Below are 27,847 nucleotides of genomic sequence, written 5' to 3' on the forward strand. Positions count from 1 at the left end.
TTGTCAATCAGTTTCTTACATTTTATTAGTTTTTCCATCTATACAAGAACATATAATTTCAAATCATCCAGCTTATGTTCTGCTTCATTTTGGCAAGGGATGTTAAGAGGAATAGACAGAAAGAGAGAGAGAGAGAGAGAGAGAAAGAGAGAGAGAGAGAGAGAGAGAGAGAGAGAGAGAGAGAGAAAGAGTGTCTGTTTTTTGTGTTCGTGCACTGTTAATGAAATAGAGTAATAGAATATCGTCAACATTATTTCCACAGCAACCAAAATACATTACAGGGCCACTCAACAACTGACATGCAAGAAGTCTGTTACAACACACTCACACACACGCTCTCTCACACACACACACACACACACACACATACATGCACAAAACCAGGTCATGTTGTATTGAGGGAAGTTATTTTGTCTAGTAATTGTTGGTGGATCACACTCCCAAATCCCTCTTTATCTCACACTCCTACTGTCCGTATATTCGCTCGTTCTCTCTCTCTATCTCTCTCTCTCTCCTGTCATGCATGGACACCATGTCAACTGCTGCTTAATCATTAAGTAGGCAGACTGGGTCCTTAGGCATGGCCACTTCAAAACTTACACACAGAGATACAGAGACACACACACACACACACACACACACACACTCGTACATGCACACATGCGCACAGGATTTAATTTGTACATATAATACCAATGAAGATTTAAACAAACACTGCGAATGTGTACGCACATTTAAATGCATCAATTCTTTTTAGCACAGACTCTCTCTCACTCTCACGCCCTCTCGCTGTGGTGTGTGTGAATGTGTGTTTTCTGGGTTTTTTTTCATTATTATTATTATTATTATTATTGTTATTATTATTCCATCAATATAAAGGATATCAATGAAAGGTATGGAAAGTTTAGGAAGGACTAGAGAACAAAGGCCAAAACACAACGTCAACCACTGCAAATGACCAAAGCACAAACCAGACGGCTGCAAAGAGAAGATACCCAATAGAATGTGAGACCACCATACAGACACACTCACGCACATCGGTCGCACTCCTCTCGAACAAGAGTGCAACGTAAAAAACAGACGGGTGAGGACTGTGTGTGTGTGTGTGTGTGTGTGGCCTGCAAATAAGCCAGTTTCAGACTTTCATTTCAGTCCCCTATTAAATAGAGGGTTAAATAAGGAGCGTGAGCTAGGTGGGAAGATAGAGAGAGTGAGAGAGAGAGAGAGAGAGACGTTAAGAGTTAGACTTTGGGGGCTGGTGGTAGATTCGGTCTTGTGTCAGTGTTTAAATAACAATAATAACTGTGACAACAGAAATCAACAGCACCAAGATTATCATCATCATCATCATCATCAATATTATTTTAGGTCATATTCTACTTATACATCATTAGTACCTCATAATTGCTCTCCGCTCATTAAAAACCCAAGAAAAAATTGCTGAGCAATGTTGTCAAAGTCAATATTATTATTCCAATTTTTTTATATTATAGTGGTTGTCATTTAAGAAGGGCTAATTTAATCTGATCTTATTTTAATTATTTATTTATTTATTTATTTATTTTCTCCTTTATTTGTTTGTTTGCCTCTGTTCGTTAATCTTGCACAGCAACTGTCTGCTCCTTACTGGGGGCAGGGCTGGTCTCCGTGGTTACAGGCTGTGCAGAAGCCGTCCCTTTGGCAGGTGGAGCTTCAGTCTTTTTAGCCTCAGCGTCGGCCTTGCTCTCCACCGCGGAGGCGGGCTCCTTAGCTGGGACAGGCTCTTTGACTGACTGGGCGGTATCTTTCGCTGGTTCTTTCTCATTGGCCGCTGCTGGAGTAGAGGCGGGCTTTTCTTCTGCCTTGGTGGGTGGGGCCTCGGGACTCTTAGCAGGTTCCACTTTGGTGGAGTCGGCGCTCTTGGCATTGGATGTGGAGGTGGCGCTAGGTGCTGATTTCTCTTCCTTGGCCGCTGGGGCACCACTCTTCTCCTCTTCTTTCGACACGGTTGCGCTGCTATCTGCAACAGGAGTGGCTTCCTTGGTAGCTGCCGCCGTGTCGTTGGCTGTCTCGGTGGTTTCCGTGCCAGTTGGTGCTTCCTCCTTGTTGTCTTTAGAAGCGTCGTTCTCCTCTGCTGATGCTCCCTCTGTTTTGGCCTCCTTTTCTTTTGCCTTCTCATCGTTCACATTGTATCCCTTCTTCTTCTTGCTCAGTTTTCCTCCCATGGTAACTTAGACCTCTAAAACACAATCGGAGAGATAAACAGACTATTAATGTATTTTGAGAGCAAATATAATATTACTTACTTTCATTCATTTCAAGTCATGTATTTCCAGATTCAATATGGTCACCAAAGTACTCATCAATATCATCTTTGAGTAATGTGTACAATCAGTCTCATCCCTGGTTCAAGTGTGTGTAATAATCTACCCGAAAAAGCATGATTCAATAAATATATAAGACTCCATTAAAATAAATTATAAAATTTTAATTATATTAAATTTTTTACTGCAGCAGGCTGCAAAGTACTTAAGATACAGTGCAATAAAAAAATGGTTGTTTATGTAACAACCTCAGCAGCAGCCTCATTTCCCCTCTCGTCTGTTCCAACCACTCAGCATTCAGCATCATCAGTATATTAATCACCGACCTGATCATCTGTCATCATCTACACCTGTTTCTCACTGGTGCATGCTTTAGCTGTTCGACTTTTTTGTGTGTGTTTAAGTGATTCATAAGTCACTGTGTGGCTTAACAAACAAAAAACTTACATACAGAGACTAACAGAAGTCTAAAACTTGCAAAAAAATAAGAGAGAATTTTTTTTTCCAGGAAACCTGGAGTACAAGAAAGTCTGAAGCAAAATATTTAGAAATAAGCAGTGGCTCAAGACTTTTGTGCAGAAATGTATGAAATATTTATATACAGCATGTTTTTTTACTCTATTTTAAACTACTACCATGAAGACCTATGACTGAAACTGTTTCCCCTGACAATGTGGTTTTTATGATTTTAAACGGTGGAAAAGTGAAATGTTGAAATCAGCAGCAGTTGTGTGAAAGCTGTATGCACACAGATGAAGATGTGTGACTCGCTGCATGACGTTATCCTAAACAGACTGCTCCAATCACAGTTTAACAGTTTAAAGCCCCTATAATAGAGCTGTGTGTCTGAAAGCGAAACTGGAGAGAGAATAAGAACATTTCGCTTGCCGAGGAGGCAGTAAAATATAAAAAAAAATATTAAAGATAATTCTGCCTTACTCTTACCTCTAAAAAGTTAGTGGAGGCATTGTGTGAAAGCAGCAATGCCACCTGTCAGTTTGCTGCACAATTATTTTAATGTGTGTGCCAGGAATGATGGCCACAACTGAGTGAATCCATGAATGCAGCTTGTCTTTGGTTGGTTTCACACTGCGTATGAATGTGCGCATGATCTGCAGTGCTGTAAGAGCAAAGCTTAATTAATTATTTCAGAGACTGTCAGCTGTGTCACTTTTTCAAAGCTGCATCTTATCTGTTACTAAAAACACTTACAGTATCAGTCACCTGGGGTGACAGCATACGACATGTTCGTTATTTGGAGCAGTTACATTCCACACCGAGTGATTAAAAGAAAAAGAAAAAAAAGCCTTCCATTTTTGTCCAAACGGATATTTTATGAGCTCTGTGATGATTTCCTATTTTAAGATTCTTGATAAATAGCTTTTACTCCTACTCCTAAAAGGTTTTTTTGGCCACTTAGGAGCGATTTCCTACTTTGAGACGCTTAGTAAATTTAGGCGCAGATCACGAATTATATACTTTAATAATAATAATAATAATAGTTTTGATTTGCTTAACACTATTCCCGGTCCCTGCTTTATTTAATGTCAACAAGTTTCATTTATAAACCTAATTTTTTTTTTCTTTGAACGCATTTATACAATAAATTTGAATGTAATTTATGCATGATCCTAGGCATATGTACATTTAATAATGATATCAATGGTATCATAAACCTTTAGTACATAAGCGCCTGTGTTTTCTTTTTTACCCTTTGAACAAATGTTTGTGATAGCTTTACTGTACATATAATAAATGTCTATGCAAGCCTAGTAAGCTGAAATGACCAGGTCATGCCTTGAGGTTTTTCTAATCATCATGCTTGTATTGCGCTTGCAGCCGTGAACATTATACCAGCGTGTGTAGACACAGCCAACAGAACCAGCGGACAGATTTCACTATATTTTTTGCATTCTTGCAGCAAAGATTGTGTGTCAGGGGACTGACCGCCAAGATAATAGCTGAGCTAGCTCGAGTAAAAGAATTTATTATTCATGGAGCACATTTACTTGTATTATAATACAGCAGACAGTCCCTTTTTAACTGAATGTAAAGTGTAACTGCTGTGCCTTGACATTATACATTTATACCGTGCAGCCTGAAAACAGAATGTAACGCAGTGTTAACTAGGGGATGTTGTATCAGTAAGACATGTCTGGATAAAGACTAAACCCCAGAAACCAAGACTCAGAATAGCAGTTACCATAGCAACCAGTCACATGACCTACTCACAATGAAAAGAACATGGACACACATGCACACACATACTGTACAGTTAAAATATACACATGCATGTGTATTTTATACATGCCCGTAAAAATGGTTTCTGTTTAGCGCTGTTGTGTGCGTGTGTGTGTGTGTGTGTGTGTGTGTGTGTGTGTGTGTTTCAGAAAACAATAGAGCCAGTCTCCCCCATCCCCATAGTAAGAATAATGTGCCATTCCTCTATCCAGCTCCAGTGAATATTTATGTCTGTATGCAATCCAAAAGCTGTATGCATCAAAAACATGATCAGTGAGCAAAATACAACATAGTGAGCGTCATGCCACATGGTTTTAATAACCACTGATACAATGTGGTACAACCAGCTCTGTACTAAATTCTAAAAGTGTACATTATAGTATACAAGTTATCAGCTTCATTTTAGCTTCATTATATCAAAGACTTTGGAATTATATAGATTGAATCTTGAACCTTTGGTAAATTTTCAGAAGTCCAAACCCTGCACACAGTGCAAGTCATAATGAATTAAATACACACTGCCTGGCCAAAGAAAAAAGTTGCATTTTCATTCATACTGCCATTACATAGTTTTTTATTTTATTTTATTAGCTTTCATTTGCCAAGGCCTTGCTTCATCATCCTTATGCACCATCACAGCTTTTATTTCTATTCAGAGTTGCATGACTTTTTAGCTGAGATCTCGTATTATTGAGAAACTGAGTAACTATGGATTACTCAATAAAAGTAACTATGGACCACTTTATAAAGTCTTCTCCAGCACATTCCATAAACCCTCAAAAGAGCTCGGATCAAAAAGATCCAAACCTTGTGATCAAAAATCAATCACTGCTTACAGTATGTGTGAAAATAATTCCTCATGCTGACAGAACCATTATTTCACAATTTGAGCCCATTGACTAGTGACATTGTTGTCCTGGAATATTCCTATGCCTTTAGGTAAGAACAACCCTGGTCAATCAGCTGACTTTATTTTATTACCCCATAATGTTGAGTCCAGCCCTGACCGATGGAAGCAACCCCAGATAATAACCCTGCCTCCAGAGGCTTGTACAGTGGGCACTATGCATGACTGGTGCTTGGTATCATGTGCTTTGCTTCTTACCCTGACACACACTGCTCTGGAATAGTGTCAATCCGCACTTTTTAGTTCACATGACCTTTTTTTTTAATTGCTAAAAATGTTTGTGCTCTCTAGCACAATGTACACATTTATAAACTGATAAGCCTCACCGACAAGTGGTTTTCATACGGGGATATTCAGCTGTTCCATACTGCAGTTCATTGAGTTTTGAGTTTTCCAATGTCATTGTGTGTAAGGAGATTCTTTTACTTTCAATATTAAACATAGCTGTGATTTCTACTGTCCATTTTCTAGATGCAACTCCTCATCAACAAGTATATCAACAACAGTCATTTATTCAGTCCTTTCAGCAATCTCCTTAGTTGTTTTCTTTGCTTGATGCAGGTCAATAATTTGAACATCTTTTCCACCACCACCGGATACATCTCCTAATATTGTTGTATAAAAAATAAGATTCTAGTCAATGCATCAGTTAGAGTTTAAAGGATTGCTGCATAAATTAAACATAATCACTTTAATTATATTTATATATATGATATTGCACACCTTATATATCCATGTATATGAAGCTAGAAGCTAATGGTTTATTGTGATAAAAAATGCTGCACTTCCCTAGTTTACATCAGAACTCATAAGCATACAATGCGACAATGCTCGGTTTACAGTTCTGCAAGGGCGAATGGTGTCGTTAGAGGACACTTGCACAGGTGTCTGCTTTCATACTTGCATGCCACGTGAGTACTTACTTGTCACGTGAATGTGTCCACTAGCGTACCAAAGTGTACAGAAAAGGAATCAGGGGGAAAAAAAGAATAGTTTCGGCAGCAATAATAATAATAATAATTATTAAAAAATAACATAAAATCTGTTATTTTTAAACAATATTGCATTCCCTTATTGAATACTAAAGTGGGATTAAAATTGTATTTTGTGCATTTTCGTTATGCTGTACTGTACATTTACAACTGTGGGTATGAAAAGGAATTTAGATTCAACTGTTATAATAAAATGGTATAAAAACACCATTAATAGAACGTGTTTTTCTGTGCAGTAGACTGTAATTACAGGCTGGAACACACAGCTGTAATAAAGCAAACTGCAAACTGGCCTAATACTATAATCCTGCCCTGTATAGTACCACAGCTGACAGTATGCCATCCAAATACTACACTTTCGCAAATCTTTCTGTTAGTATGAGAGTGAAATACAATACACTGACGCACACTGCTCTGTGATAATAGACGGAGACGGAGAGAGAGAGACACAGAGGCAGAGTGCTGCAGACTGTGATTCAGACAGAGAACAACAGACCCGAACCAAGACAAAGACAGAGTGACACAGAGAAATGTGAGGAAGAGTGAAAGCTTGTCATGGTTATTCTTTCAACTCCTGCCATGGTGTGTGTGTGTGTGTGTGTGTGTGTGTGTGTAAGAGAGAGAGTGAGAGATAGAGAGAGAGAGATCACATACAGTAAACAGGTTGAGCAACGCAATGACAAAGTTCTAGAAACAGTAATCAAGATCTTGTTTGTGTATGCATCTGTGTGTGTGTGTGTGTGTATGTGTGCATGTGAGTGAGTGAGGGAGGGAAAATAAAGCAGAAACCTTGGCCCATTCAAAAAATCATCTTATAAAAAAATACGAGAAGAGATGTCTAGAGTGGAGAGGAAAATTCAAACAGAATATGGGGTGCGGGAGGAAGCCCCACGTGGCAGAGGAGGGTGCCTAAGGGCCTTTTTAAGCCCTTATCCAGGAGTTTGTTGTTGTTGCTGAGGAGCCTAAGGTGCCTTGCTTTTCTCCAGGTGGAAGTGCCGACTTTAAAGTTATGAAGAAGACTATATCTATGTCTGGCTACTCAGTGTGGACAACCGAGAATCGTTTTCATAAAAAAGACGATGGAAAGTAGAACAAGGAGGAGCACACTTTAAAGTGAAAAAGGGTTCCTTGTAGCAGTTGCAGTTGAACATGGGTCCATTGATCCTGAGGAACGGACACAAGCTGAAAAAGAGTGGGGTTCAGATCCCGGAGTGACAGAGATAGACACCGTGAGGCGTCCAGTGCGGTAAGGCAAATGAACCCAGACATGCTGGCAGGGAACCTGGGAACGGTTCTCTTTTCTTTTTCGACAGGCAAAGCATTGGTTCACCCTGAGATTCAGTGGGTTCACCCTGAGGTTCAGTGGGTTCACCCTGAGGTTCAGTGGGTTCACCCTGAGATTCAGTGAGCTCTCACTGGCCCTTGAAAATTCGGGGGACAAGGTGTAATTCTAGATCCAGGCTGTACTCATATCAGCAGGTCTCCAGGATGAACATCCTCTGTCATGGGGCACAATGTAAGTAAGACAAGATCTGCAATTTACAGATAAGGATTGGCTTTAAGGACTGGGTCAGATGAGTCGGTGAGCAAAAATGTTGCATGTGGCTGGTCGGGAGGTCTGAGCCCAGGGCTTAAACAGTAGGATGATGGAGATTTCTACTGTTTTTACCTACTATCTAGTGAAACCACACCCAATGGAATTCAAGACCCTGTTAAGCTTGACTCCAGTTTGGCACTGTGAAAAAACATGAAGGTTGTGTAATAAGTGGAAGGAAAGATGCAAGGTGGAGCCTCCGTTTAGAGGACTTGTACAACAATTTCCACAGAATTTTGCTCGGATTGAGATCTTGAAAATTTCAAGGTTTTGTCAGGTGCCTTAAACCATTCCTGAACAAATTTTTTAAAGTGTGGTGGAGCTCATTATTCTGATGAAAGAGGTCGTTTCATTAGGGAGTAATGTACGGTTCCCATGTAGAAGTGGACATGGTAGTAGGTAGGTGGTATGTGTAAAAGTAACATCCACATAAATGGCAAGGCCCAAGATTTTCCCAGCAGAACACTGTCCAGCCATGACACTGCCTCCACTTACATGCCTTCTTTCCATAGTGCATCTCTTTCCCAGGTAACCATCCACACGATGTTAAAGAAAATGAGATTCATCAGGCCAAGCCACCTTCTTCCGTTGCTTAATGGTCCAGTGATGATGCTCATGTGCATGTTTTAGGTGCTTTCGGCAGTGGACAGAAGTCAGCATGGACACACTGACTGGTCCACACATACTGTACCTTTAAAGGTCTAGTGGAGTTCATGTCTTGATGGGTCAGGCCTGTTTGGGTACCAACAGGGGGACCGACGCAATAGTAGGTTCATAGATAGATAGTAGATCTATAGTAGATGGTCATAATGTTATGTACAGTATGGTGTGTGTGTCTGTGTGTGTTAAACTTGAAAAATGCAACCTTTGGCAGAGAACCTGACTTTTGTGTGCATTGGAAAAGATAGTCATAAAGTGAATAACCCTTTATATTGGGTTGCATATCCCTTGCTTGCAATAACCATATCACCAGTGATAAACTGCCATCACCAAACTGCTATGCTCTTGTTTTGTGATGCTTCTCTGTTCTTCAGTCTTGCATTTTCTTTACACTAGATGTTGCTTGTTTAAGGCTTTGTTCTCTCGTCACCTCTTCAGGAGCTGAAATTTGGGTTAAGGTCTGGTGATTTATTTGGCCAGTCTAAAACCTTTTAAACCTTTTCCCCCTGTTGCCGTCCTTTGTATCCTTTGACTTCATTCTGCTGTTACCTTTATGAATTACTGTACAGTACATCATCATTATCATGATGATTTGTGAGTCTGTTCGAGAAGCAACCATCCAAGCCCAAGCCATGACACTAAATCCACTGTGCTTAATAGATGAGTTTATATGGAATTTATTATTGGAATGAACATATCCTGTACAGTAAGGTTATTTTTTTCTTCAAAACTTTATACTTTGCACTACTGATTCTAAAAGCCAAGTGAAATACAACAACATGAGTTAACTGCCAGATGTTATCTATGTTTCTATCTCTCTCTCTCTCACACACACACACACACATACACAAAGTTGGCAAAGTGATGTAAAGCCTTAAACACAGAATGAATATTGATTGAAATAGCAGCCAAGAGGCCTATATACAAACCCGCTTGGAGGTCCATGTGAATTTAAACACGTTGTGGTAAACTCAGTCCTATTAATCTAACTGTTTTGTTTCTTTATTTGTCAGTTTGTATTACACATTAGCATAAAACCTCTCTGGAGTGACTTATTGTAAAAGGCTTGATTATAACGAACTTTAATTGAGGAAAGTTCCGGCTGCATTAAGTGTTCCCAGCCAACAGATTGCACCGGATTATGACCAAAAGTAGCACTGAATCCACTCCAGATCCACATAACTCAAGCAGCCAGGTGTCTTTTAGCACAATGGCCCAGTTTCAGTGTTATCAATTTATAGTGTGCCAGAAAGATTCACACCTTCCTAATAATTTAATTAGGGGTTTTGTTCATACTGAAAAATCTATTTTGGCCTAAACGTACAGGCGTAGACCTGACTCAGAACTCAGTGGGACCAAATTATCAAACATATGCATTAGAAAAAAAAAATTAATGATGAGAGTCAAGCAGCAAATTTATGCAAAATGTAATTTTTAACAGGGTTGAACAAGTGCCCTAATAGACCTAGTTGCATAATGCTCAACTCTTAATACTCAAACTGTCAGCCCCAAAATATGACTACCAATTGAATAAAAATGAAAAATAAAAACTTACACTAAACCAAACCATTAACTATAATATTGAGGAAAAGCTGTAGTTATATATAGTATATGGCATGGTTGCTAATGTTTCTACCACAATTTGGCGCATCATTTTATAGATGTGGCCCATATGCGCTGGCTGACTGAGTGCTCAGTACCATTAACAGATGCTTTGTCCGATTGCCAGGACTATTTTACGACTCTGATGGCCAGCCAACTCAAACATGATTGCTGTCAGAGTTGTTGCTGTTTCTAACAGAGCCATTCAGTAAATGAGATCTGTGGCAATTTTCGACCAATCTCACGATTGACCAATTTCAAGTTCTTACAAGTACAGTTTTTTTGTTGGATTTCTGATGTATTCTGTAACTGCGAGGAATGGCCTATTTTTTTTTCCTGTTGTTGTTATTATCGAAAGGATGTTGGATGGGTGTGCTCTGGGTTTTGGTGCTCGATTATATGCTTTCTTAGTGCCACATGTAAAATTATTAATTATGTGATGCATTTTTGGAGCCAGTTCCTGCATATTTCAAGAGCCTCAGAGGCACATTAATAATCCACTTCATTCCATGTGTATGATCACGGTGACCATAGCAATCCTTGTTTCAAAACTGTAATTCCTATTCATTCTGCTATTTAATGATTAGCTTTTATTGCTGGGCACACCTGGTCCACCTGTGTATACCCTGTCAAACAAGCACAAAAAATATGCACGTACTCTTGCACACACACATACACACACGCACACATACTCTTACACATGACGGATCTCTGCTCAAACACTGCTTCAGGTTAACTCAAAAGAGATCATGGTTATTGGAGTCAAAGCCAGCGTCAGAGGAAGAGAATTGTTTTTGTTTCCTTTATTTTACTATGTTTGCCCTGCTGATATAATCTCGGATTGGGTTACCGAGAGGGCAGTCGCATTATGGGCATGTGCGTGAGACTGCTATAAACACCAACTGATAAAAATCGTTAATGATTATTAAGGGTCCAAGCACTGGAGCACTGGTGATTTTCTTAGGATAATTATTTTATTTTAAAGCAAAAGCATATAAGATGGTGTCTTAGTGGTTAGCACTGTTGCACTTGCACCTCCAGGTTCCGGGTTCGATTCCTGCCTCAGGTCTGTGTTCATGTACTCCCGGGTACGCCGTTTTTTCCCCACAGTACAAAGATATGCAGATTAGTCTAACTGGTGTTCCCAAATTGCCTGTAGTATGTGCCTTGCAATGGATTGGCACCCCATCCAGGGTGTACCCTGCCTCGTGACCTACTGTACAGTAAGTCTCCTGGGATATGCTCCAAGCCCCTTTATACAGGATGTGAGGGAGTGAGCGAATGACTGAAGTATATCTTACACTATTAGTCAGGGACAAACATCTTCCTGCAGGGGATGTGGTGAAGAATTAAATGAGAAGAGGTGAGAGATGACAGAAAAGGAGGTGTTATGGTTTTAGCTTAAAACTAATGTGTCATACCTGAGCCCCATCTTCCTACAAATATTCATGTGATCTTTCTCTAAGTAGCGAGCTGAGCATGTGCGTGTCAGTGCACCGAGCAAAGCGGAAGTCGAGAAGATGAAAGTTATTTGATCCCCCATAAGTTTTACATATCTGTCTGTCAGCCGTTGCACACTCTTCCCTTGGCTTTGCTGTCAACACCTTTACAGTTATTTTTGCCTTTAGCTCTCGAAAATGTTCACTTTGACTGTCTAAATTATTAAACTCCTACGATCCTGAAATTATGCATGCTACACGTGCTAGCTGATGTGCAGCAGAGTAAGGATGGTGCAGAAGTTGTTAAAGCACTGGCAGCCGCTAGCGTTTTTTTTCGTGCTGTGCCCCTTCAGCAGGCTTTCAGCAAGAACACCAGCTTTTCCCGGCGATGTGTCAAGTTTGAAGCTCCAGAAACAAAGCCTGGTGCTCGAAGAAAAAGACACTTTTTTGTTTTTTCTTTATATATATATATATATATATATATATATATATATATATATATATATATATGTATATATATATATATATATATATATATATATATATATATATATATATATATATATATATACTGTATATATGCTTTCTCATTAAAAGAAGTTAATTTTCGAGTTGTAAAACAATTAATCTCTATTTTGCAAAATTTGGACTGAACCTGACAACGGTTATCAAATTGACTCTGACATTTAAAAGGGTTTACCGCTAATACAATAACAAAATAAGAAAACAATAAGTGTCCTTTGACCACGAGATAGTGCTATAACAATAAATGTGCCATAAACTGCAAAGGTCAGAGTCAATTCAAAGTATTTACAGTGGGGCAAAAAGTATTTAGTTTGCCACCAAAGTTGCAAGTTCTCCCACTTTAAAAGATGAGAGAGGCCTGTAATTTTCCTCCTAGGTATACCTTAACTATCAAAGACAAAATAAAATAAAAAAAAATCACAGAAAATCACATTGTAAAATTTTTAAAGAATTTATTTGCAAATGGTGGAAAATAAGTATTTGGCCAATAACAAAATTTCATCTCGATACTTTGAGGTTTAGAGGTTTTCTGTAAGTCTTCACAAGGTTTTCACACCCTGTTGCTGGTATTTTGGCCCGTTCCTCCATGCAGATCTCTTCTACAGCAGTGATGTTTTGGGGCTGTCGCTGGGCAACACAGACTTTCAACTCCCTCCAAAGATTTTCTATAGGGTTGAGATCTGGATACTGGCTAGGACAGTCCAGGACCTTGAAATGCTTCTTACGAAGCCACACGTTGCCTGGGCGTGTGTTTGGGATCATTGTCATGCTGAAAGACCCGGCCACATTTCATGTTCAATGCCCTTGCTAATGGAAGGAGGTTTTCACTCAAAATCTCACGATACATGGCCCCATTCATTCTGTCCTTTACACGAATCAGTCGTCCTGGTCTCTTTGCAGAAAAACAGCCCCAAAGCATGATTTTTCCACCCCCATGCTTCACAGTAGGTATGGTGTTCTTTGGATGCAACTCAGCATTCTTTCTCCATCAAACACGAAGTTCTATTTTGGTTTCATCTGACCATATGACATTCTTCCAATCCTCTTCTGGATCATCCAAATGCTCTCTAGCAAACTTCAGACGGGCCTGGACATGTACTGGCTTAAGCAGGGGGACACGTCTGGCACTGCAGGATTTGAGTCCCCGGTGACGCAGTGTGTTACTGATGGTAGCCTTTGTTACTTTAGTCCCAGCTCTCTGCAGATCATTCACTAGGTCCCCTCATGTGGTTCTGGGATTTTTTCTCACAGTTCTTGTGATCATTTTGACCCCACAGGGTGAGATTATGAGTGAAGCCCCAGATCGAGGGAGATTATCAGTGGTCTTGTAGGTCTTCTATTTTCTAATAATTGCTCTCAGAGTTTCTGTACACCAAGCTGCTTACCTATTGCAGATTCAGTCTTCCCAGCCTGGTGCAGGTCTACAAAGAGCTTTGACAGCTCTTTGGCCTTGGCCATAGTGGAGTTTGGAGGGTGACTGTTTGAGGTTGTGGACAAGTGTTTTTTGTAATGATAATTGATGTAATTAATACAGGTAACGAGTGGAGGACAGAAGAGCCTCTTAAAGAAGAAGTTACATGTCTGTGAGAGCCAGAAATCTTGCTTGCTTGTAGGTGACCAAATACTTATTTTACAGAGGAATTTACCAATTTAAATGCATTTAAAATACTACAATGTGATTTTCTGGATTTTTTATCATAGTTGAGGTATACCTATGATGAAAATTACAGGCCTCTTTTATCTTTTTAAGTGGAAAAACTTGCACAAAAGGTGGCTGACTAAATACGGTTTTGCCCCACTGTACATCTGCTTACTTCTATGTTGAATCAAACCCTTTACACAATTTTTTTGCTCATCTTTTTATGTTTTACTTCAAACATCGGATTTTTTTAACGGCGTCAGTAAAACATTTTAAGATGGCAAACTGGAAGGTGGGACAGACCTTACCATATCCTTTTGGGTATTTACAAACATCTTGGCACCTGTCTCAACATCATGATCCAAAGCCAGGAAATACAAGCTATGAATTTTGTATTCTTGGTAATTGAATTATAATTGTACCCTATTTTGATTTATTTTTTGTTCTAAAGGTAATGTGTATTCCTAATAATTACACTTCCTCCTAAAGTGACATGGAAAAAAAAATACATAGAACGAAAAAAAAAACATACTTCCTAAGCAATAATAGATGAGAATGATTTCTTGTACCCAGTCATAACACAGGCTAACATGTTCCCAATAATTCTTTTTCAACTATTAAAATAATCATAATCACACTTGCACAAAGTCAGGGATTTTGTCATATGTCTATGATTTACCAACTATACTGATTTGCCAATTATATTTATTATACCTTAGTGAGGAAAAGACAAATTATGGTACTATGGTGAGGTTCTGGAGGACAAAATTTGGGGGCAGCAACATACAAGGTAGTGACAGTATACTGCATAAGCAAGAGCCCTCCCAGGCAATGATTTCAAACCAGCTTGGGGTTCAGGATGTGCTGTTCAACCTCAAAGAAATGGCAATGTTTAGGACGATAGACGCAGTGGTCACCCAAGGAAACTTTATGCAGTAGATGAAAGACAAATCATGCTTACTTCCCTTTTTTCTCCCAGAACTGACATCAACAAAATGCTGGCAGAAACCAGTTGGTACATCCAGCAACCCAACTATGCATAATAATGTAGGAACTGGGGTGGAGAAAAAATATTTTAAGTAATCTGAAATAATCTGAATAATCTGAAATATACTGTATAGCAGTAGGCAGGTTGTTTGCTAAAAGGCTGTAAAACTGTGCTTTAATGAGAATCTAAATCTGACCAATTTAGTTCGAGATGTAGTCAGTCCTCATTTCTGTGAAATAAACACAGCTATTTATCCCTCATGCAATAAAATCAGGGAGGCATCTGAATGGCCCCAAATGTGTTCTACAGCAGAACAACAACCCCAAAGATACGGTCAATGTCATTAAGAATTATCTTCAGGGTAGAATAGAACAAGGAGTCTTGGAAGGGTGGTTTTGGTCTGTCTGGGATTACACGAGGGGACAAAGGGTTTAAAGCAGTCTACATCCACACAATTATCATAATCTGCATGTCTTCAGACTGTGGGAGGAAACTGGAGCGCCTAGAGGAAACCCAGCAAGCATGAGGACACGGTTTGTGTTACACAGCTTTAAATCCGCAACCCTGGAGGTGTGGGGCCACAGTGCTAACAGTGCCTCTACTAAGATTTATTAATTATTAAATGTTGTGCTAAACTGGGCTAAAAAACCTTTGTTCTGTAGGATTCTAATAGAAATTAGACAAGAACAAATTATTCTAACCAATCATGATTAAGAAGGTGAGATTTCTCAACCACACTCAGAGACTAGATAACAGTTTTAACAGACAAATTTTGTCATTTACTTTGCAAAGAGAATTTGTCGAGCAGTGAATCTTCCTAGCTTGACCTGGATAAACGCTCACCCATCTTGGCAAAAACCTTTTCTTTTCTCTGTTATGTCTCTCTTTTTTAATAATTTTTTTCTCTCGTGTGCTGTGGAGATACTGTTCATAAATATGTACATATCTTTATAACTACATATCTTCTTTGTACTTTTGCAATTACAGTAAGTTCCCAGCATACAAACAGGATCCATTCTGATATAATAAGTCCAACAAACATTGTCTAGGTACTAGGAAATACTAATACAATTGGCTATACATAGTATGAAACTATCACGTTCCAATATCTTGTCCTTGTTCTTTAGAATCGGACAGGCACAAACTTAAAAGTTTATAACTCGAATGCTTGTATGTAGGGGACGGTATTTTTTTCTAGAAAATGTAGAAGTAGTAAATACTATAAGGCCTAGAAGCTCTACATATAATGAAACAAAGATATCTCAAGGACTTTACACTTCAATTTTAAGCTACACAATCAGCAGGAGGTAAGCTGTCCAAAAATGGTCTGACCCTGCAAACTGCCAATCAAAATTTTGACAAATCATGTCAGATCCATGTTAAATGTGATATTGCACACATACCAAAAAAGTGAAACAATTATGATGTAAAATTTCAAACAGAGAGAGAGAGAGAAAGAAAGAGAAAGGAAAACCCTTACAATAAACGTAACTAACTCAAACCATGTGATGTTTCGGTTTGATTAAAACAAGGAACTTGTACTTGTAGCATGGTGGTGGTAGCATCATGCTCTAGAACTGTTTCTGCTTAGCTGGCACTGGGGCTCTAGTCAAGATAGAAAGCATTATGGAAAGGTCCAAATAAGAATCTAATGTCACACAAAACCTGCAGGTCTCTGTTAGGCAGGTGAAAGATGAAGAAAAAATTTACCTTCCTGCACCATAATGACACAAAGCACAAATCCGGGTCAACAAAGAAACGGCTTCGGAAGAAATAGGTCAGTGTTTTAAAATGAGCCAGCCGGAGCCGGGATCAACATCTACATCTAGACATTTGGCAGACGCCCTTATCCAGAGCGACTTTTGTATTTTATTATACTGTACATATGAGCAGTTGAGGGTTACGGGCCTTGCTCAAGGGCCCAACTGGGACAACTTAGGAGAGGACAGGAGATCCGCTCACAAATAGATAGATCCAATGCATTTTTTTTACAATGAAGGTAAAAATTGTCAAAATTAAAAGGATGAAGTTGGTAGACTCTTGCCTGAAAGACTGTGTTATGAGTAAAATGTGCATTAACAAAGTACTAGGTCAATGGTGTGCACTTATTCAACTAAAACCCTTTCCCTAAATAAATAAATAAATAAAATCTTTTTTTTTAATGCAATTCGTGATGCATTGTGTGTGTGTCTGTCCGTGTGCTTCCAAATCTGTGGAGCGTTTCCTAATATGTATGGACAGTGCCTGAGAAATTTGTCAACTGCGACATAGCAAAATCTTGTACACACACACACACACTGTCTCACAAAGAGAGGAGAGGAGAGAGAGAGAGAATCTCAGGCTAAATGTTTAGTAACAGAAACAACAGAGATCAGAATATAAACACCAGAAAAAACTCTCTCTCTTTCTCTCTCTCTCTCGCTCAGCAACAAGCACTTAAAGCAACATTTATGTAATTTGCTTTCATGAAGCATTCCAGAATTAAACGTAACCGGATTTATGAATGTATAGGTAAGATCTTGTAGGATTATGTACTGTATGTACTATAGCACTATTAACCATAAGTAGAACATCATGCTCAAACTAAACCTTAAGTATCCTCTTTATTGCTCCTGGTCTCTGAGAGTTACCAAACAAATAACACTGTATTACTACAATGACAATGAAGGACTTTTATCTTCAGGTACAGTTTATTTTTATAATAATAAAATATTATAGAGTACGACCTACAGTATAATGCAGTATAAAAATACATTTCCTTCCTGTGTGTGTGCAATGCAAAAACGTCCACAAATCCAGAGCTTGTGATGGAGCCCTGACCAAAATCGAACTATAGATAGGCTTTACTACCTTATCTGTTGCTAGGTGATGTGTTTTGGTTTTTTTGTGTATGAGCAATGTCAGATAGCCCCTCCAGCCTAAAAACTGTCAGGGTGAGTGACAGCTATCAAACACTGCTACTAGGCCTGTTTCACACATGGAATGATGGACAGTATGCAGTCATTCTGTAATAATAATAATAATAATAATAACAACTAAGATTCTACATTTAAAGATTTGTATGTTTCCTACGGGCTAAAAATCTTATGAAGAATGTGTTAAAGGAGCTGTGTGAACAGTACACTCCTATTGTGTGGAATCGTGGTCGTTCGTGTCATTTCTGCAAAAGTGATGGTCATCCGACGAAGCCAAAGAAATGCCAGTAGAAATGTCTCCTAATCTGGGTCATGCTACACAAGAAACCATGAATGTGCTAACTCAGAAAGTTTCTGGTTTATAACGTGTTTACTATTATTTATTATTATGTTTATTATTATTATTATTATTATAAGTTATCATTAGCCAAGTGAGCTATCATTTATCTTTTTGTTCACACCTATATAAAGATTAGACGTTTTCCTTTGCCTACAACAAATGACCTACAACATGATGCAAAATTTACTATTTCGTTACATATACTGTAGGCACTCAGTCTCTAATATGTGTGTACAAAAAAAAAAAATTTTTAAAGAAGAAAGCGAAAACATATAAAAATTTTTTGTATTGGCATGTGGTTTAAACAAGCCAATTAGATTTTCCCCTACTGTGAGCTCATATAAAAATAGCCCTTCCCCCAGCTTGTTGCTCAGCTCTGCTGTTCTCTGTAGGGGTGTGGCTCAGCGGTAGCTCATTTACATAAACACTGAAAAGTCGCATTTGGATCCTCTTATTCAAAGAAAATATATTTCCCTATATATTAACTGTCAGTATATTAAATGATTAGTGTTCTTATCTACGGTTAGTTAAATTGAAAAGATTTAATAATGTTAATATTCCTCGTCGCTACACTAACTGATACTAACTAATAATTAACAGAAAAAAATATTCACAATATACAGAATAATATATTGTATTAATTTACAAAAATTCATTGAAAATACATATTTTTAAATATTCAAATGTATACCTTAATGTATGTAATTTTATATTAAATAATATATTTTATAATATATTTAATTTTATTTAATATATATAATCTTTTTTTTTTACAATATGCCAAATGTATTTCAAACAAATTGGACTTCATAGGCATTAATAAGAGCACACTGACAAAATAAAAGTGTGTGTATAATTCTTAAACAAGCATAAAGTTTCAATAAAGTTTAAATATAATGGTATTTGTCTTTATTGCAATATATATCCATATGGTCCATTCATATATTGCAATATATTTAGAAAAATAAGCACTAGATTGCGTGATATGGAAATGTATTATTTTATATATATATATATATATATATATATATATATATATATATTATATATTATATTAGGAGGGAGAGTGAATTAGCGATCTCTGAGATCTGTTTAACTTGGTAAATAAATACTACAATATGGAATAATTTAATGTGTGTTACAGGTACAATATTATGTTTAGTTATTACATATTTATTATCACACAGCAGGGTATCTATAATTCAAGCCGTGATGATAGACGAGCTCCAGAGCAGTCGCAGTGACTCCGCTGTACAGAGAGAGATTTTTTCCAGCTCACCTTCAAGCCTGAAAAATGACCATGTTCAGAAAGTAATCTTCAAGCTGGCAATATCCAAAAGGAAGCAAGATGACTAAGTGTTCAAGTGGTAATATCTGACTGATTTGTGCTTTGGGGTTGGAGGCATGGTGCAAACAAATGATCCGTATTTCACGTGTTCATAAAAGAGCCTTCGAAAGACTACATTTCTTTGCTGCTTTTGTCATTGTTATACTGGCAAAATCTTTACATATCTAACTCAACTAAATGATTTAAAAAATACAAGAGAAACTATTTGTTCTTGACACTAAGCGACACCAACACCAACCTCCCCAAGACTGAACAAGCCTTATCTCAAAGAAACACTCACACACACATACATTATAAACACACATGCAAAGAGGCATCAGCGACATCATACTCAAATGCCTGGTAGACTGTTCAGTATCATAAAGATATTAGTTGTGTGACACTGTGGTGCATCCAATTATTGACTCATTTCACGCTCATGATGGTCCTCGTTTGTAGCATTAAATCATCGCCACTCAGTAACACACACACTCACACACTCACATGTCTGGCTTCGCAGTGAGTGACCATTAAAATAACTAGTTGTATATTATTGCTGATGTTTAATCTGTAGAGTTAAAGACAACACACACACAAACACACACTCACGCCTCTATGACTACTGATATAACCTAAAAATTAGGTTTAGCAATGAAATTAATTTTAGCTTGAATTTAGAAAATTCACTAAAAGCTTTTAGAACATTTTTAGTAAAGATAAATAGAGAAACAGATGGACAGACACCAGGTGGAAGCAACATCTCAAGTTGCATTATTAGATATAGACATATACACTTCCTAGAAAGCAAGAAGCAGCTTAATCACACTAGATCTGTTTGTTTCTGCTATGATACACTACGATACCCCAGTCTGAAGATGAGCAACTCCTTCTGGAGCTGTGTTGTTATTTATGAATATAGTGGCATACTGTTGGCTGTGATGCTCCAATTACTTAACTCTCAGTAAAACACATTTTACAAGAACACGTAGCATAAAGAAGCAACACGCCCCATTACAAGTGGTATTATTTGCTAATTAAATTCAAGGAAAATGATCAATATTAATATAGGATATAAAATTCAGCATGTTTTTAGAGCACATATTCATATTCGTTCAATAAACAAAATACATACACTTCAATGGAAGGGTTTAAGGATGATGATATATTTAGAGCATCTGTTAGATATGATGTCGATTAACCATTTGTATCTTCTTTTCCAACTAAAATGCAGGAATATCTCAGTTTGGATATACCCAAGAGAACACAGCATCTATTTTGAATATGTAACATAAGTTAGACAAGTTGAGCTGCATGAAGGATTGTTTTGTTTGTGGGTTTTGCATATCTGTTTTATTTTTAAATCTCACAATTTGTTGCTCAGCATGTTTTCATGGCCCATGCATTACTGTAGCGAATTCTTCAGCTCAGCAAACACCAGAAAATATTTTGCATTGCAGTTCTTAAATAAAACCTAACGTATATTTTTGTCTTGCTCATGCAGTCTCATTAAATGGTCTTGCCATTGTCTGGACACTTTTTGTCTTCAACAAAAGGTCTAAGCCCACACACACATACTGTACTGTATATACAGTACACACACACACACACATTCACATAAGAGTGGACGGACAGGTGGGGTCAGTGGGGCTCTGCTCACTCATTGGCTGTTGCCGTAGGAACCATAAGATAGCTGCCATGCTGGCTCATCATCCAGGTCATCATCATAACTGGGCAGAGAAAAATTCCATGATGACACACACCCTACAGCGTAGTATATCCCACTCCTGTTCATGCACACATGTCGGGAAGATCCACTGATTGAGGGCTAACTGTCCTTTTTGGTTCCTCGTTTTAAATTGACAAATGCACGCAGACAGCACTCTTCTCTACCAGGCTGTCTCTACCTGTCAGCACAACTCTAACTCTCACTGCCTCTCTCCAGTTCGCATCCTCTGATTCACTTTTGTTTTGACACATCAATCATACCCACAGCCCTTCTCTCTTCTGTACCTTCACCGCAATCTCGTTCGCAATTCTAGCAGCCGGAACTCACACTGAAATCACTGAACACATTTTACTTAAATGTAAGATAAAACCAAAAAAACCAACACCAATAATCTAATGTGAATTATGAATTAATATCATGCAGATTCTAATCTACAGGTTGTGTTTTTTCTGCCGAGGATGTGCAAAGACATTATGAGTCCGATTTGGCTGCACACTTGAAAATATAGTGAATTTTATAGAGTGCAAAAGATATTATTAACTATTACTGTGCAATATAAGGAATAGGCAACCATTTTATATTTAGTAATAAACCTCCTCAAGGGGAGTCATAGCAACCATTTCCAGGCATGCTGTGTGTGTGAGTGTGTGTGTGTGTGTGTGTGTGTGTGTGTGTGTGAGTGTGTGCGTGCGTGCGTGCGTGCGTGTGTGTGTGTGCGTGTGTGTGTGTGTGTGTGTGTGTGCGTGTGTGTGTGTGTGTGTGTGTGTTATCCTGTAGTGTAGTGTAGGTCTTCACTACCCCTCTTTTATTTAGTTTCATGAGAAGACTCAATCGGTGCGATGCATATTTTGCAAGAATGATTGTAATCCTGATGTATGGAGCCAGTAGTACTTTAGTGTTTTTGTATCTAGTATGGTTTAGAAGAAATTACGGCAGAATTCATGATGGCTAGACTTGTATAATTATATTTGGCACAAAACCCAAACTTAATTGTATGTTTATATGGGTCTAGGACTTCACACTGTAAGAGTGGATTTCTGCAAGAGCGGATTTAACACTAGCGTATTGCACAGCAAACAGAATATTTTAACCAGTTCCGTAAGCCTCAGCAGTCAGACTGCAAACTCAGACACTGGCCCGGTGTGGATTATCTGGAATGTTCTCTTCTGTACAAACTGACTGATCTGGATTGTCATTTAGTTTCCCTAAAGGCTCATATCTGTGTGAGATTCTGTGATCAGTGTTGCAAGAACTTAAGGTACTCTTTATTACATAAATCATACATATATGAAATGCAGTGAATATCATGCATATGCATAAAATCGTTACATGTTTAAATGTTGTTTTTATTAAAAAAAAGGTTGAGTGGTGTTAAGATTATGTTTCTGTGATAAAAATATGAATCACAAAAATGCGTACACCCTTTATGTAGCGTGCATGCAGTACATACCTAGCAATATATGTAAAACATTAGATTCAACACAATGCAAGATAAAGCTTCATTTTGTAGCAACACAATGTCTTGGTCACTAAAATGCTCCACCCGGAAATTAAAAAGAAAAACAGCATTTAACCGTCCAGTTTTTTATTTCTTGACCAGATCAGAAGAACAGAGCAGTGCAAGCGAAAAGCACTACAAACCATCCTCTTTAAAAATGTAGTATCCAACCGGTTAAAAAAAACACCATGCTTATAGACAAGGGCAGTCATCCTTTTAAATAGATAAAGAGCCCACAAACTAACACACAATTTCCCTAAAAAGAGTTTACTAGCAGATGGAGTAGACAAAGCCCAAACAGTTAGTCTTGTTCATTTCGTCTGTTATTTGTTCGTCACAAGGGGCCATAATATACCACATACTGTATATGTTTGTGAGGGATTAGATCAAATCAATAACTCCATATCTACTGGGGAATTAATTATATAATATCATATTAAATGTTTATTGTAGTCTTAACACCACACCAAGGAAAATGCTTAAAGAATGAATTTACAATATAATTGAGGACCATGTCGGGAGAGTTGTGGCCCATTCCATTTTCCCAGTTCCTACAACAATTGAAGGGACTAAATTGTTACTTATTTATAACCTGACCTCTATGGAGCTACTTCACAGAGCAGTTTCAGCGAAATAAATTTGAGAGATTTCTTTTAAGACCAGCACATATTGGCTTTTAAGGATGACAATTTTAACACCGCAAACCGTTTTAAACCCCGACTCTTCTGTTGTTTACTGATATCTTTCTCACTTTCTCTGTTCTTGTCCACCTTATCTCTTGTTATTTTCCCCACTGCAAGCATACATTAAAGAAACGTACTACAAATGTACCACACAGCTAAAGCAGCGAACATCTGATAACATTACTGCCCTCAACTAATGTTTCTGCGCCGAGCAAACTGATTTGGCTTGTAGAAGCATTTAACAAACTGCCAACTGCCCTCATAAAGATTCACATGTCTACACCGATCAGTCATAACCTTAAAACTCAAACCATTTACCATTACTGTGCAGGTCTCTCATAGGCTGCATGGGCAGCTCATGACTTCAGAAGACCTCTGGGGGTCTGGGGGTCTGGGACACCAGGACAGTGCCAATGGATCCTTTAGGTGCTGTGGTGGAGCCTCCATGGTTCGGACTTGTTTGTCCAGTGTATCCCTTGGAGGCTGGGGAAGCCTGTGTGAGGTGGAATGTGGTGCACTGGGTGATCTCTACCTTTCTATGGGCAGTATTTTTTTTATTCGCAGTGTGTGGTGAATTAGTTTTTTTCTGTAGGATTAGACCGGATGGGCTGGGCTTTAGTCCCTCAGACATGGATGAGCCAGTTTACTGGTATATAATTGATAATCAATGTTTCTGTGTTAATTTTATGGCTGAAGGGTGTAGTCATATTATCTTGGATAACCATTTATAAGCTATATCAGATGTTCATTGTATAACTTTTAAAAACAAGCCTGATATATATTTAATATTTATTATAAAGAATTTGACAAATGAAACGGTTAAATAAGGAATCCTGAAATGCCCTTACAACAGTACCACTATATGTACTTACACTATGATAAAAAGGCATTCTACAATTTCATGGGTTCTCTTTCAAACATTGCATGTTTGTTGTATTTTGTTCATTACTCCACACCATCAGTGTCCTGTGTACACTAATTTGTTCTCAGCTCATTCGTCCCAGGGTTTCATCGCAGACATACTGGATACACCACAGTATATAGACATGCAAGCAATAAATACCCATATATTCATGAAAAACTGTACGTATCATGTTTTGCCATTAATATGACTTTAATACGAGCTTGTTTTATATTTTAAGCACATCTTTAAGCATGCCTAGATGTGACAATTACAATTCTAATATTAATAGAATTATAGCTACATTTCAAGAAAAGGGTAAAACATCATTGAAGTCACAACCTGGTCTACCTGGACCTTCTAAAAAATTGATCTGTTGAGAAAAACCTTCGTAATCGATGTCTAGGGTAGTTGTTGCTCTTAAAGCCAGTAAAGAATAGGCAACAAAAACATATAATGTATTAATAGCTAAACTGTTCTTGCTTAAAAATATAACAATTTTGCTGCATACATTTTAGCATACACCTGTATGGTGTCTATTTACTTCTTGCATGTGTATATGTACTCTAATCAAGATAACGACCTTCTGCACAGACAGCAGTGTGCGAGAAATATCATAATATCATGACCCATTCACAACTCTTTTCTGATAAATACACAAACCTTTCATTTTGTTCATTTTCTCACAACATGTTAACTGAAGTGATGGTCTGGTAATTGGTAAAGATTTTCCAAACAAACACCCACTATTAACCCTTTTTAAATATTCTGACATCTTTTATACTATTTATAGTATTTTTAAAAAATTCTGTACATTTTTAAACGATTATTTGTTTTTACAGAAACATTACACTTACCTCAAATGTGGACAAGATATGATTGGTGTTCAAATTTTACATCTGTAGTTTTGCATAAGATTAGGTAAATTGCTCTGTTCATAATAATAAAACATGTGATGCAAGCTCATTCTGAAATCATGCAAAGTATGATTGCTGCGCCCCACCATTCCTCCACTGGACATTTTTCACATTAGTAATATTTCTCTATACCTGAATACACTAATGTATTTACACTCACCAGTACTGGAGGTGTCTGCATGCACCCATTTGTTTGTGATTCGCTGATAAACACAAAAAAAAAAGATTGCAAGGGAGTGGACATTTGTGCTTTGCTTAATAGTATAGATTTTTTGGGGGAAATGTCAAGAGCGACCCTTTCTAGTTTAGCAGGTATGGCAATGTAGTTCTGAGGATCTAATCATCAGGGTTTTGGAGTAGATTGACCATGTTGATGAAATTGCATTCCAAACAGTGGTCCACTTCCATGTTTCGGTACAGATACCATTTTTATTTGATTGGACCTGTGCCTGAGTACATTGTACCACGCACAAGACCACATTTAAAATGGACTAGTGCACTTGGGCACAGTTCGATTACATTGTACCATGTATAAAAATTTTGTATTGCAATTTGTATAATAATCATAAACGTTCATGAAAGCTAAGGCAAATTCTGGACACCAAGCACATCTTGGCTGTTCAAACAGCTATATAAAAACCTACAGTAAATTAAGAACAGTAATTCCACATTAAATATCTAGCCTTAATAAATAATTATTCATCCCTAAAAGGTTTTTTTTTTTAATGATGTGCAAAGTGATCTTGGTTTCTTTGGATCACAGGCACATAGACAATTTTCTTTTTTTACAACTGGAAGCTGGAGATCAGTGTCAATGTTTTTTTGGGGGGGGGTTTTCCCCCAGACACGCACATGCATATCACATTACTTTAACCAAACCATAATCATAATGTTTTTTCTTTATTTTCTGCATAACTCTTGAGCAACGTGCAAAAGTCGCCATTTTGCCTACCAACTGTTGATTTGTGCGTCTGATTCGCCATTTCACTTTCTTTAAAGCGCCATGAAGCGCCGCTTTATCAGAATGCAACACGCGTAAAGCCACATGACACACAATCCACTTTTATTTTCTGCTGCTGGCTTTGCTGTCGCAGCCAAAAGCTGCACACGTCAAAATGCCCGAAGTCTGACTGACAGTGTACCAAACAAATGCATTAATTTCCAGGAATGTCTTTGATTACAATGTATCGCGTTGCATTTAAGCGCGTGCAGGTCGACGCTCATGGAGATTTCTCTCACATTGATGTGCTTCTGGACGAAGAACAATCGCGCTTTATTTCCATTATTTTAATCAGCTGTATTTGACCTAAAACGTCACGTCAACTGCAAATGCACGGACGCTTTACTTGTTTTCATAGCGGTTTATGCTCTATGTGGGTTTTGCTGCAAGTGAGCGCGCGCGCGCACGGGGATGTGCAGTGCACCCTCCTCGAGAGCCTCCATCGCGTGCAGCATCTCTTTCACCTCAATAGGCTTCTCATGTCCGTTTTTTTTTGTTGTTGTTGTTTATTAATTATTTTTTTTTACGTAACCATAAATTGATGCATACATTAAAGCTTTAACCGTGCTGGTTAAAAACACTCTATCCACACCCCATCTGTACTGCGCATGCGTGCCGTTGAGACAAAGGAGCGGGCAATTACTGGTGTATTCGACAGGGGGGAAAATATCAATTATGCAGCAAAACACAAAGAAACATCAGCCTCGTGGAACGTGCTCGTGTAGAATGATTGCCAGGATTCACATGCATTTTTTTGTCTAGTCAAAAAATGCATGTGAATCTTTTTTTTCCCCACAAATATAATACACTGCATAAGATCTAACCAGAATGTAGTACCGGATAAACACAACACATATTCCTTGCATATATGTGTCATGCATGTTTAAGTGTGTGTGCGTGTGTGTGTGTGTGTGTGCTTAGACAGAGCGCTGCACACCTCTACTCCAGGATAAAGGGGTGTGGTAAAGATGATCAATCATATTTGTTTAAACACTTAGAACTTTCATTATTTTATAACATTTTTTCAACTAGAATATAAAACAATGCTCTGCAAATAAGTGAACTTATCTTTACATTATGTAATTTCGCATACATATTCAAACATAACATGCTCATTTAAAAAAAAATCGCTATTAATTTTAAGATTACTTTCTTTTTTTAAAAATAAAAAGAGAAAGCGAAGAAATAGAATGAATTGAAAGTCTGCTTAAGCCCGGTCCGAGGCGCGAGCCTGCGCTCTGTACACGCCCCTCTCAGTTTATCTACTTGAATTTGGAGCGCTTTGCATTGCATCCACCTTTAATTCGAAATAACGCAACAAAACAAAATCTACTTATTTCAGATGTTCATCAGGCAGGCGTTTTATGAATGAGCGTTTTTGATAAATGCACATCACAGTTCGGTGGCGCGCGCTTCAAATGGGTTAGCGGGCGAATGAATGTTTAAATCCCTAAAGATTACCTCATTAAAAAATATTAATTGCACGGAAAATGAAATACTAGAGAGCTGTTATAGTCGACTAACTGGTTTGCAGGTGCCTTACCGACGGCAGGAGTTTCTCTAGAAGATCCTTTCTGAAGTGTGTGCGTGTCTCTCCGGCGCGCGCGCGGCGAATCTGCGCTGATTCCGGCTGTCCAGTCTGGAGCTCGC

The 27,847-nt window shown here is 38.1% G+C and overlaps 1 protein-coding gene across 1 annotated transcript; it reads right to left on the reverse strand.

The window, feature by feature from the left end:
* basp1 (brain abundant, membrane attached signal protein 1) lies at positions 1-27,847 on the reverse strand. The gene is made up of 2 exons (XM_053486930.1): positions 27,741-27,847; positions 1-2,218 (listed from the first exon to the last, which is right to left on the reverse strand). Exon 2 carries the CDS (start codon positions 2,202-2,204, stop codon positions 1,596-1,598), a length of 609 nt encoding a protein of 202 aa, XP_053342905.1. The 5' UTR covers positions 2,205-2,218; positions 27,741-27,847; the 3' UTR covers positions 1-1,595.

This window comes from Clarias gariepinus, chromosome 25, assembly GCF_024256425.1.
Source record: "Clarias gariepinus isolate MV-2021 ecotype Netherlands chromosome 25, CGAR_prim_01v2, whole genome shotgun sequence".
In the NCBI taxonomy this organism is placed as follows: domain Eukaryota; kingdom Metazoa; phylum Chordata; class Actinopteri; order Siluriformes; family Clariidae; genus Clarias; species Clarias gariepinus.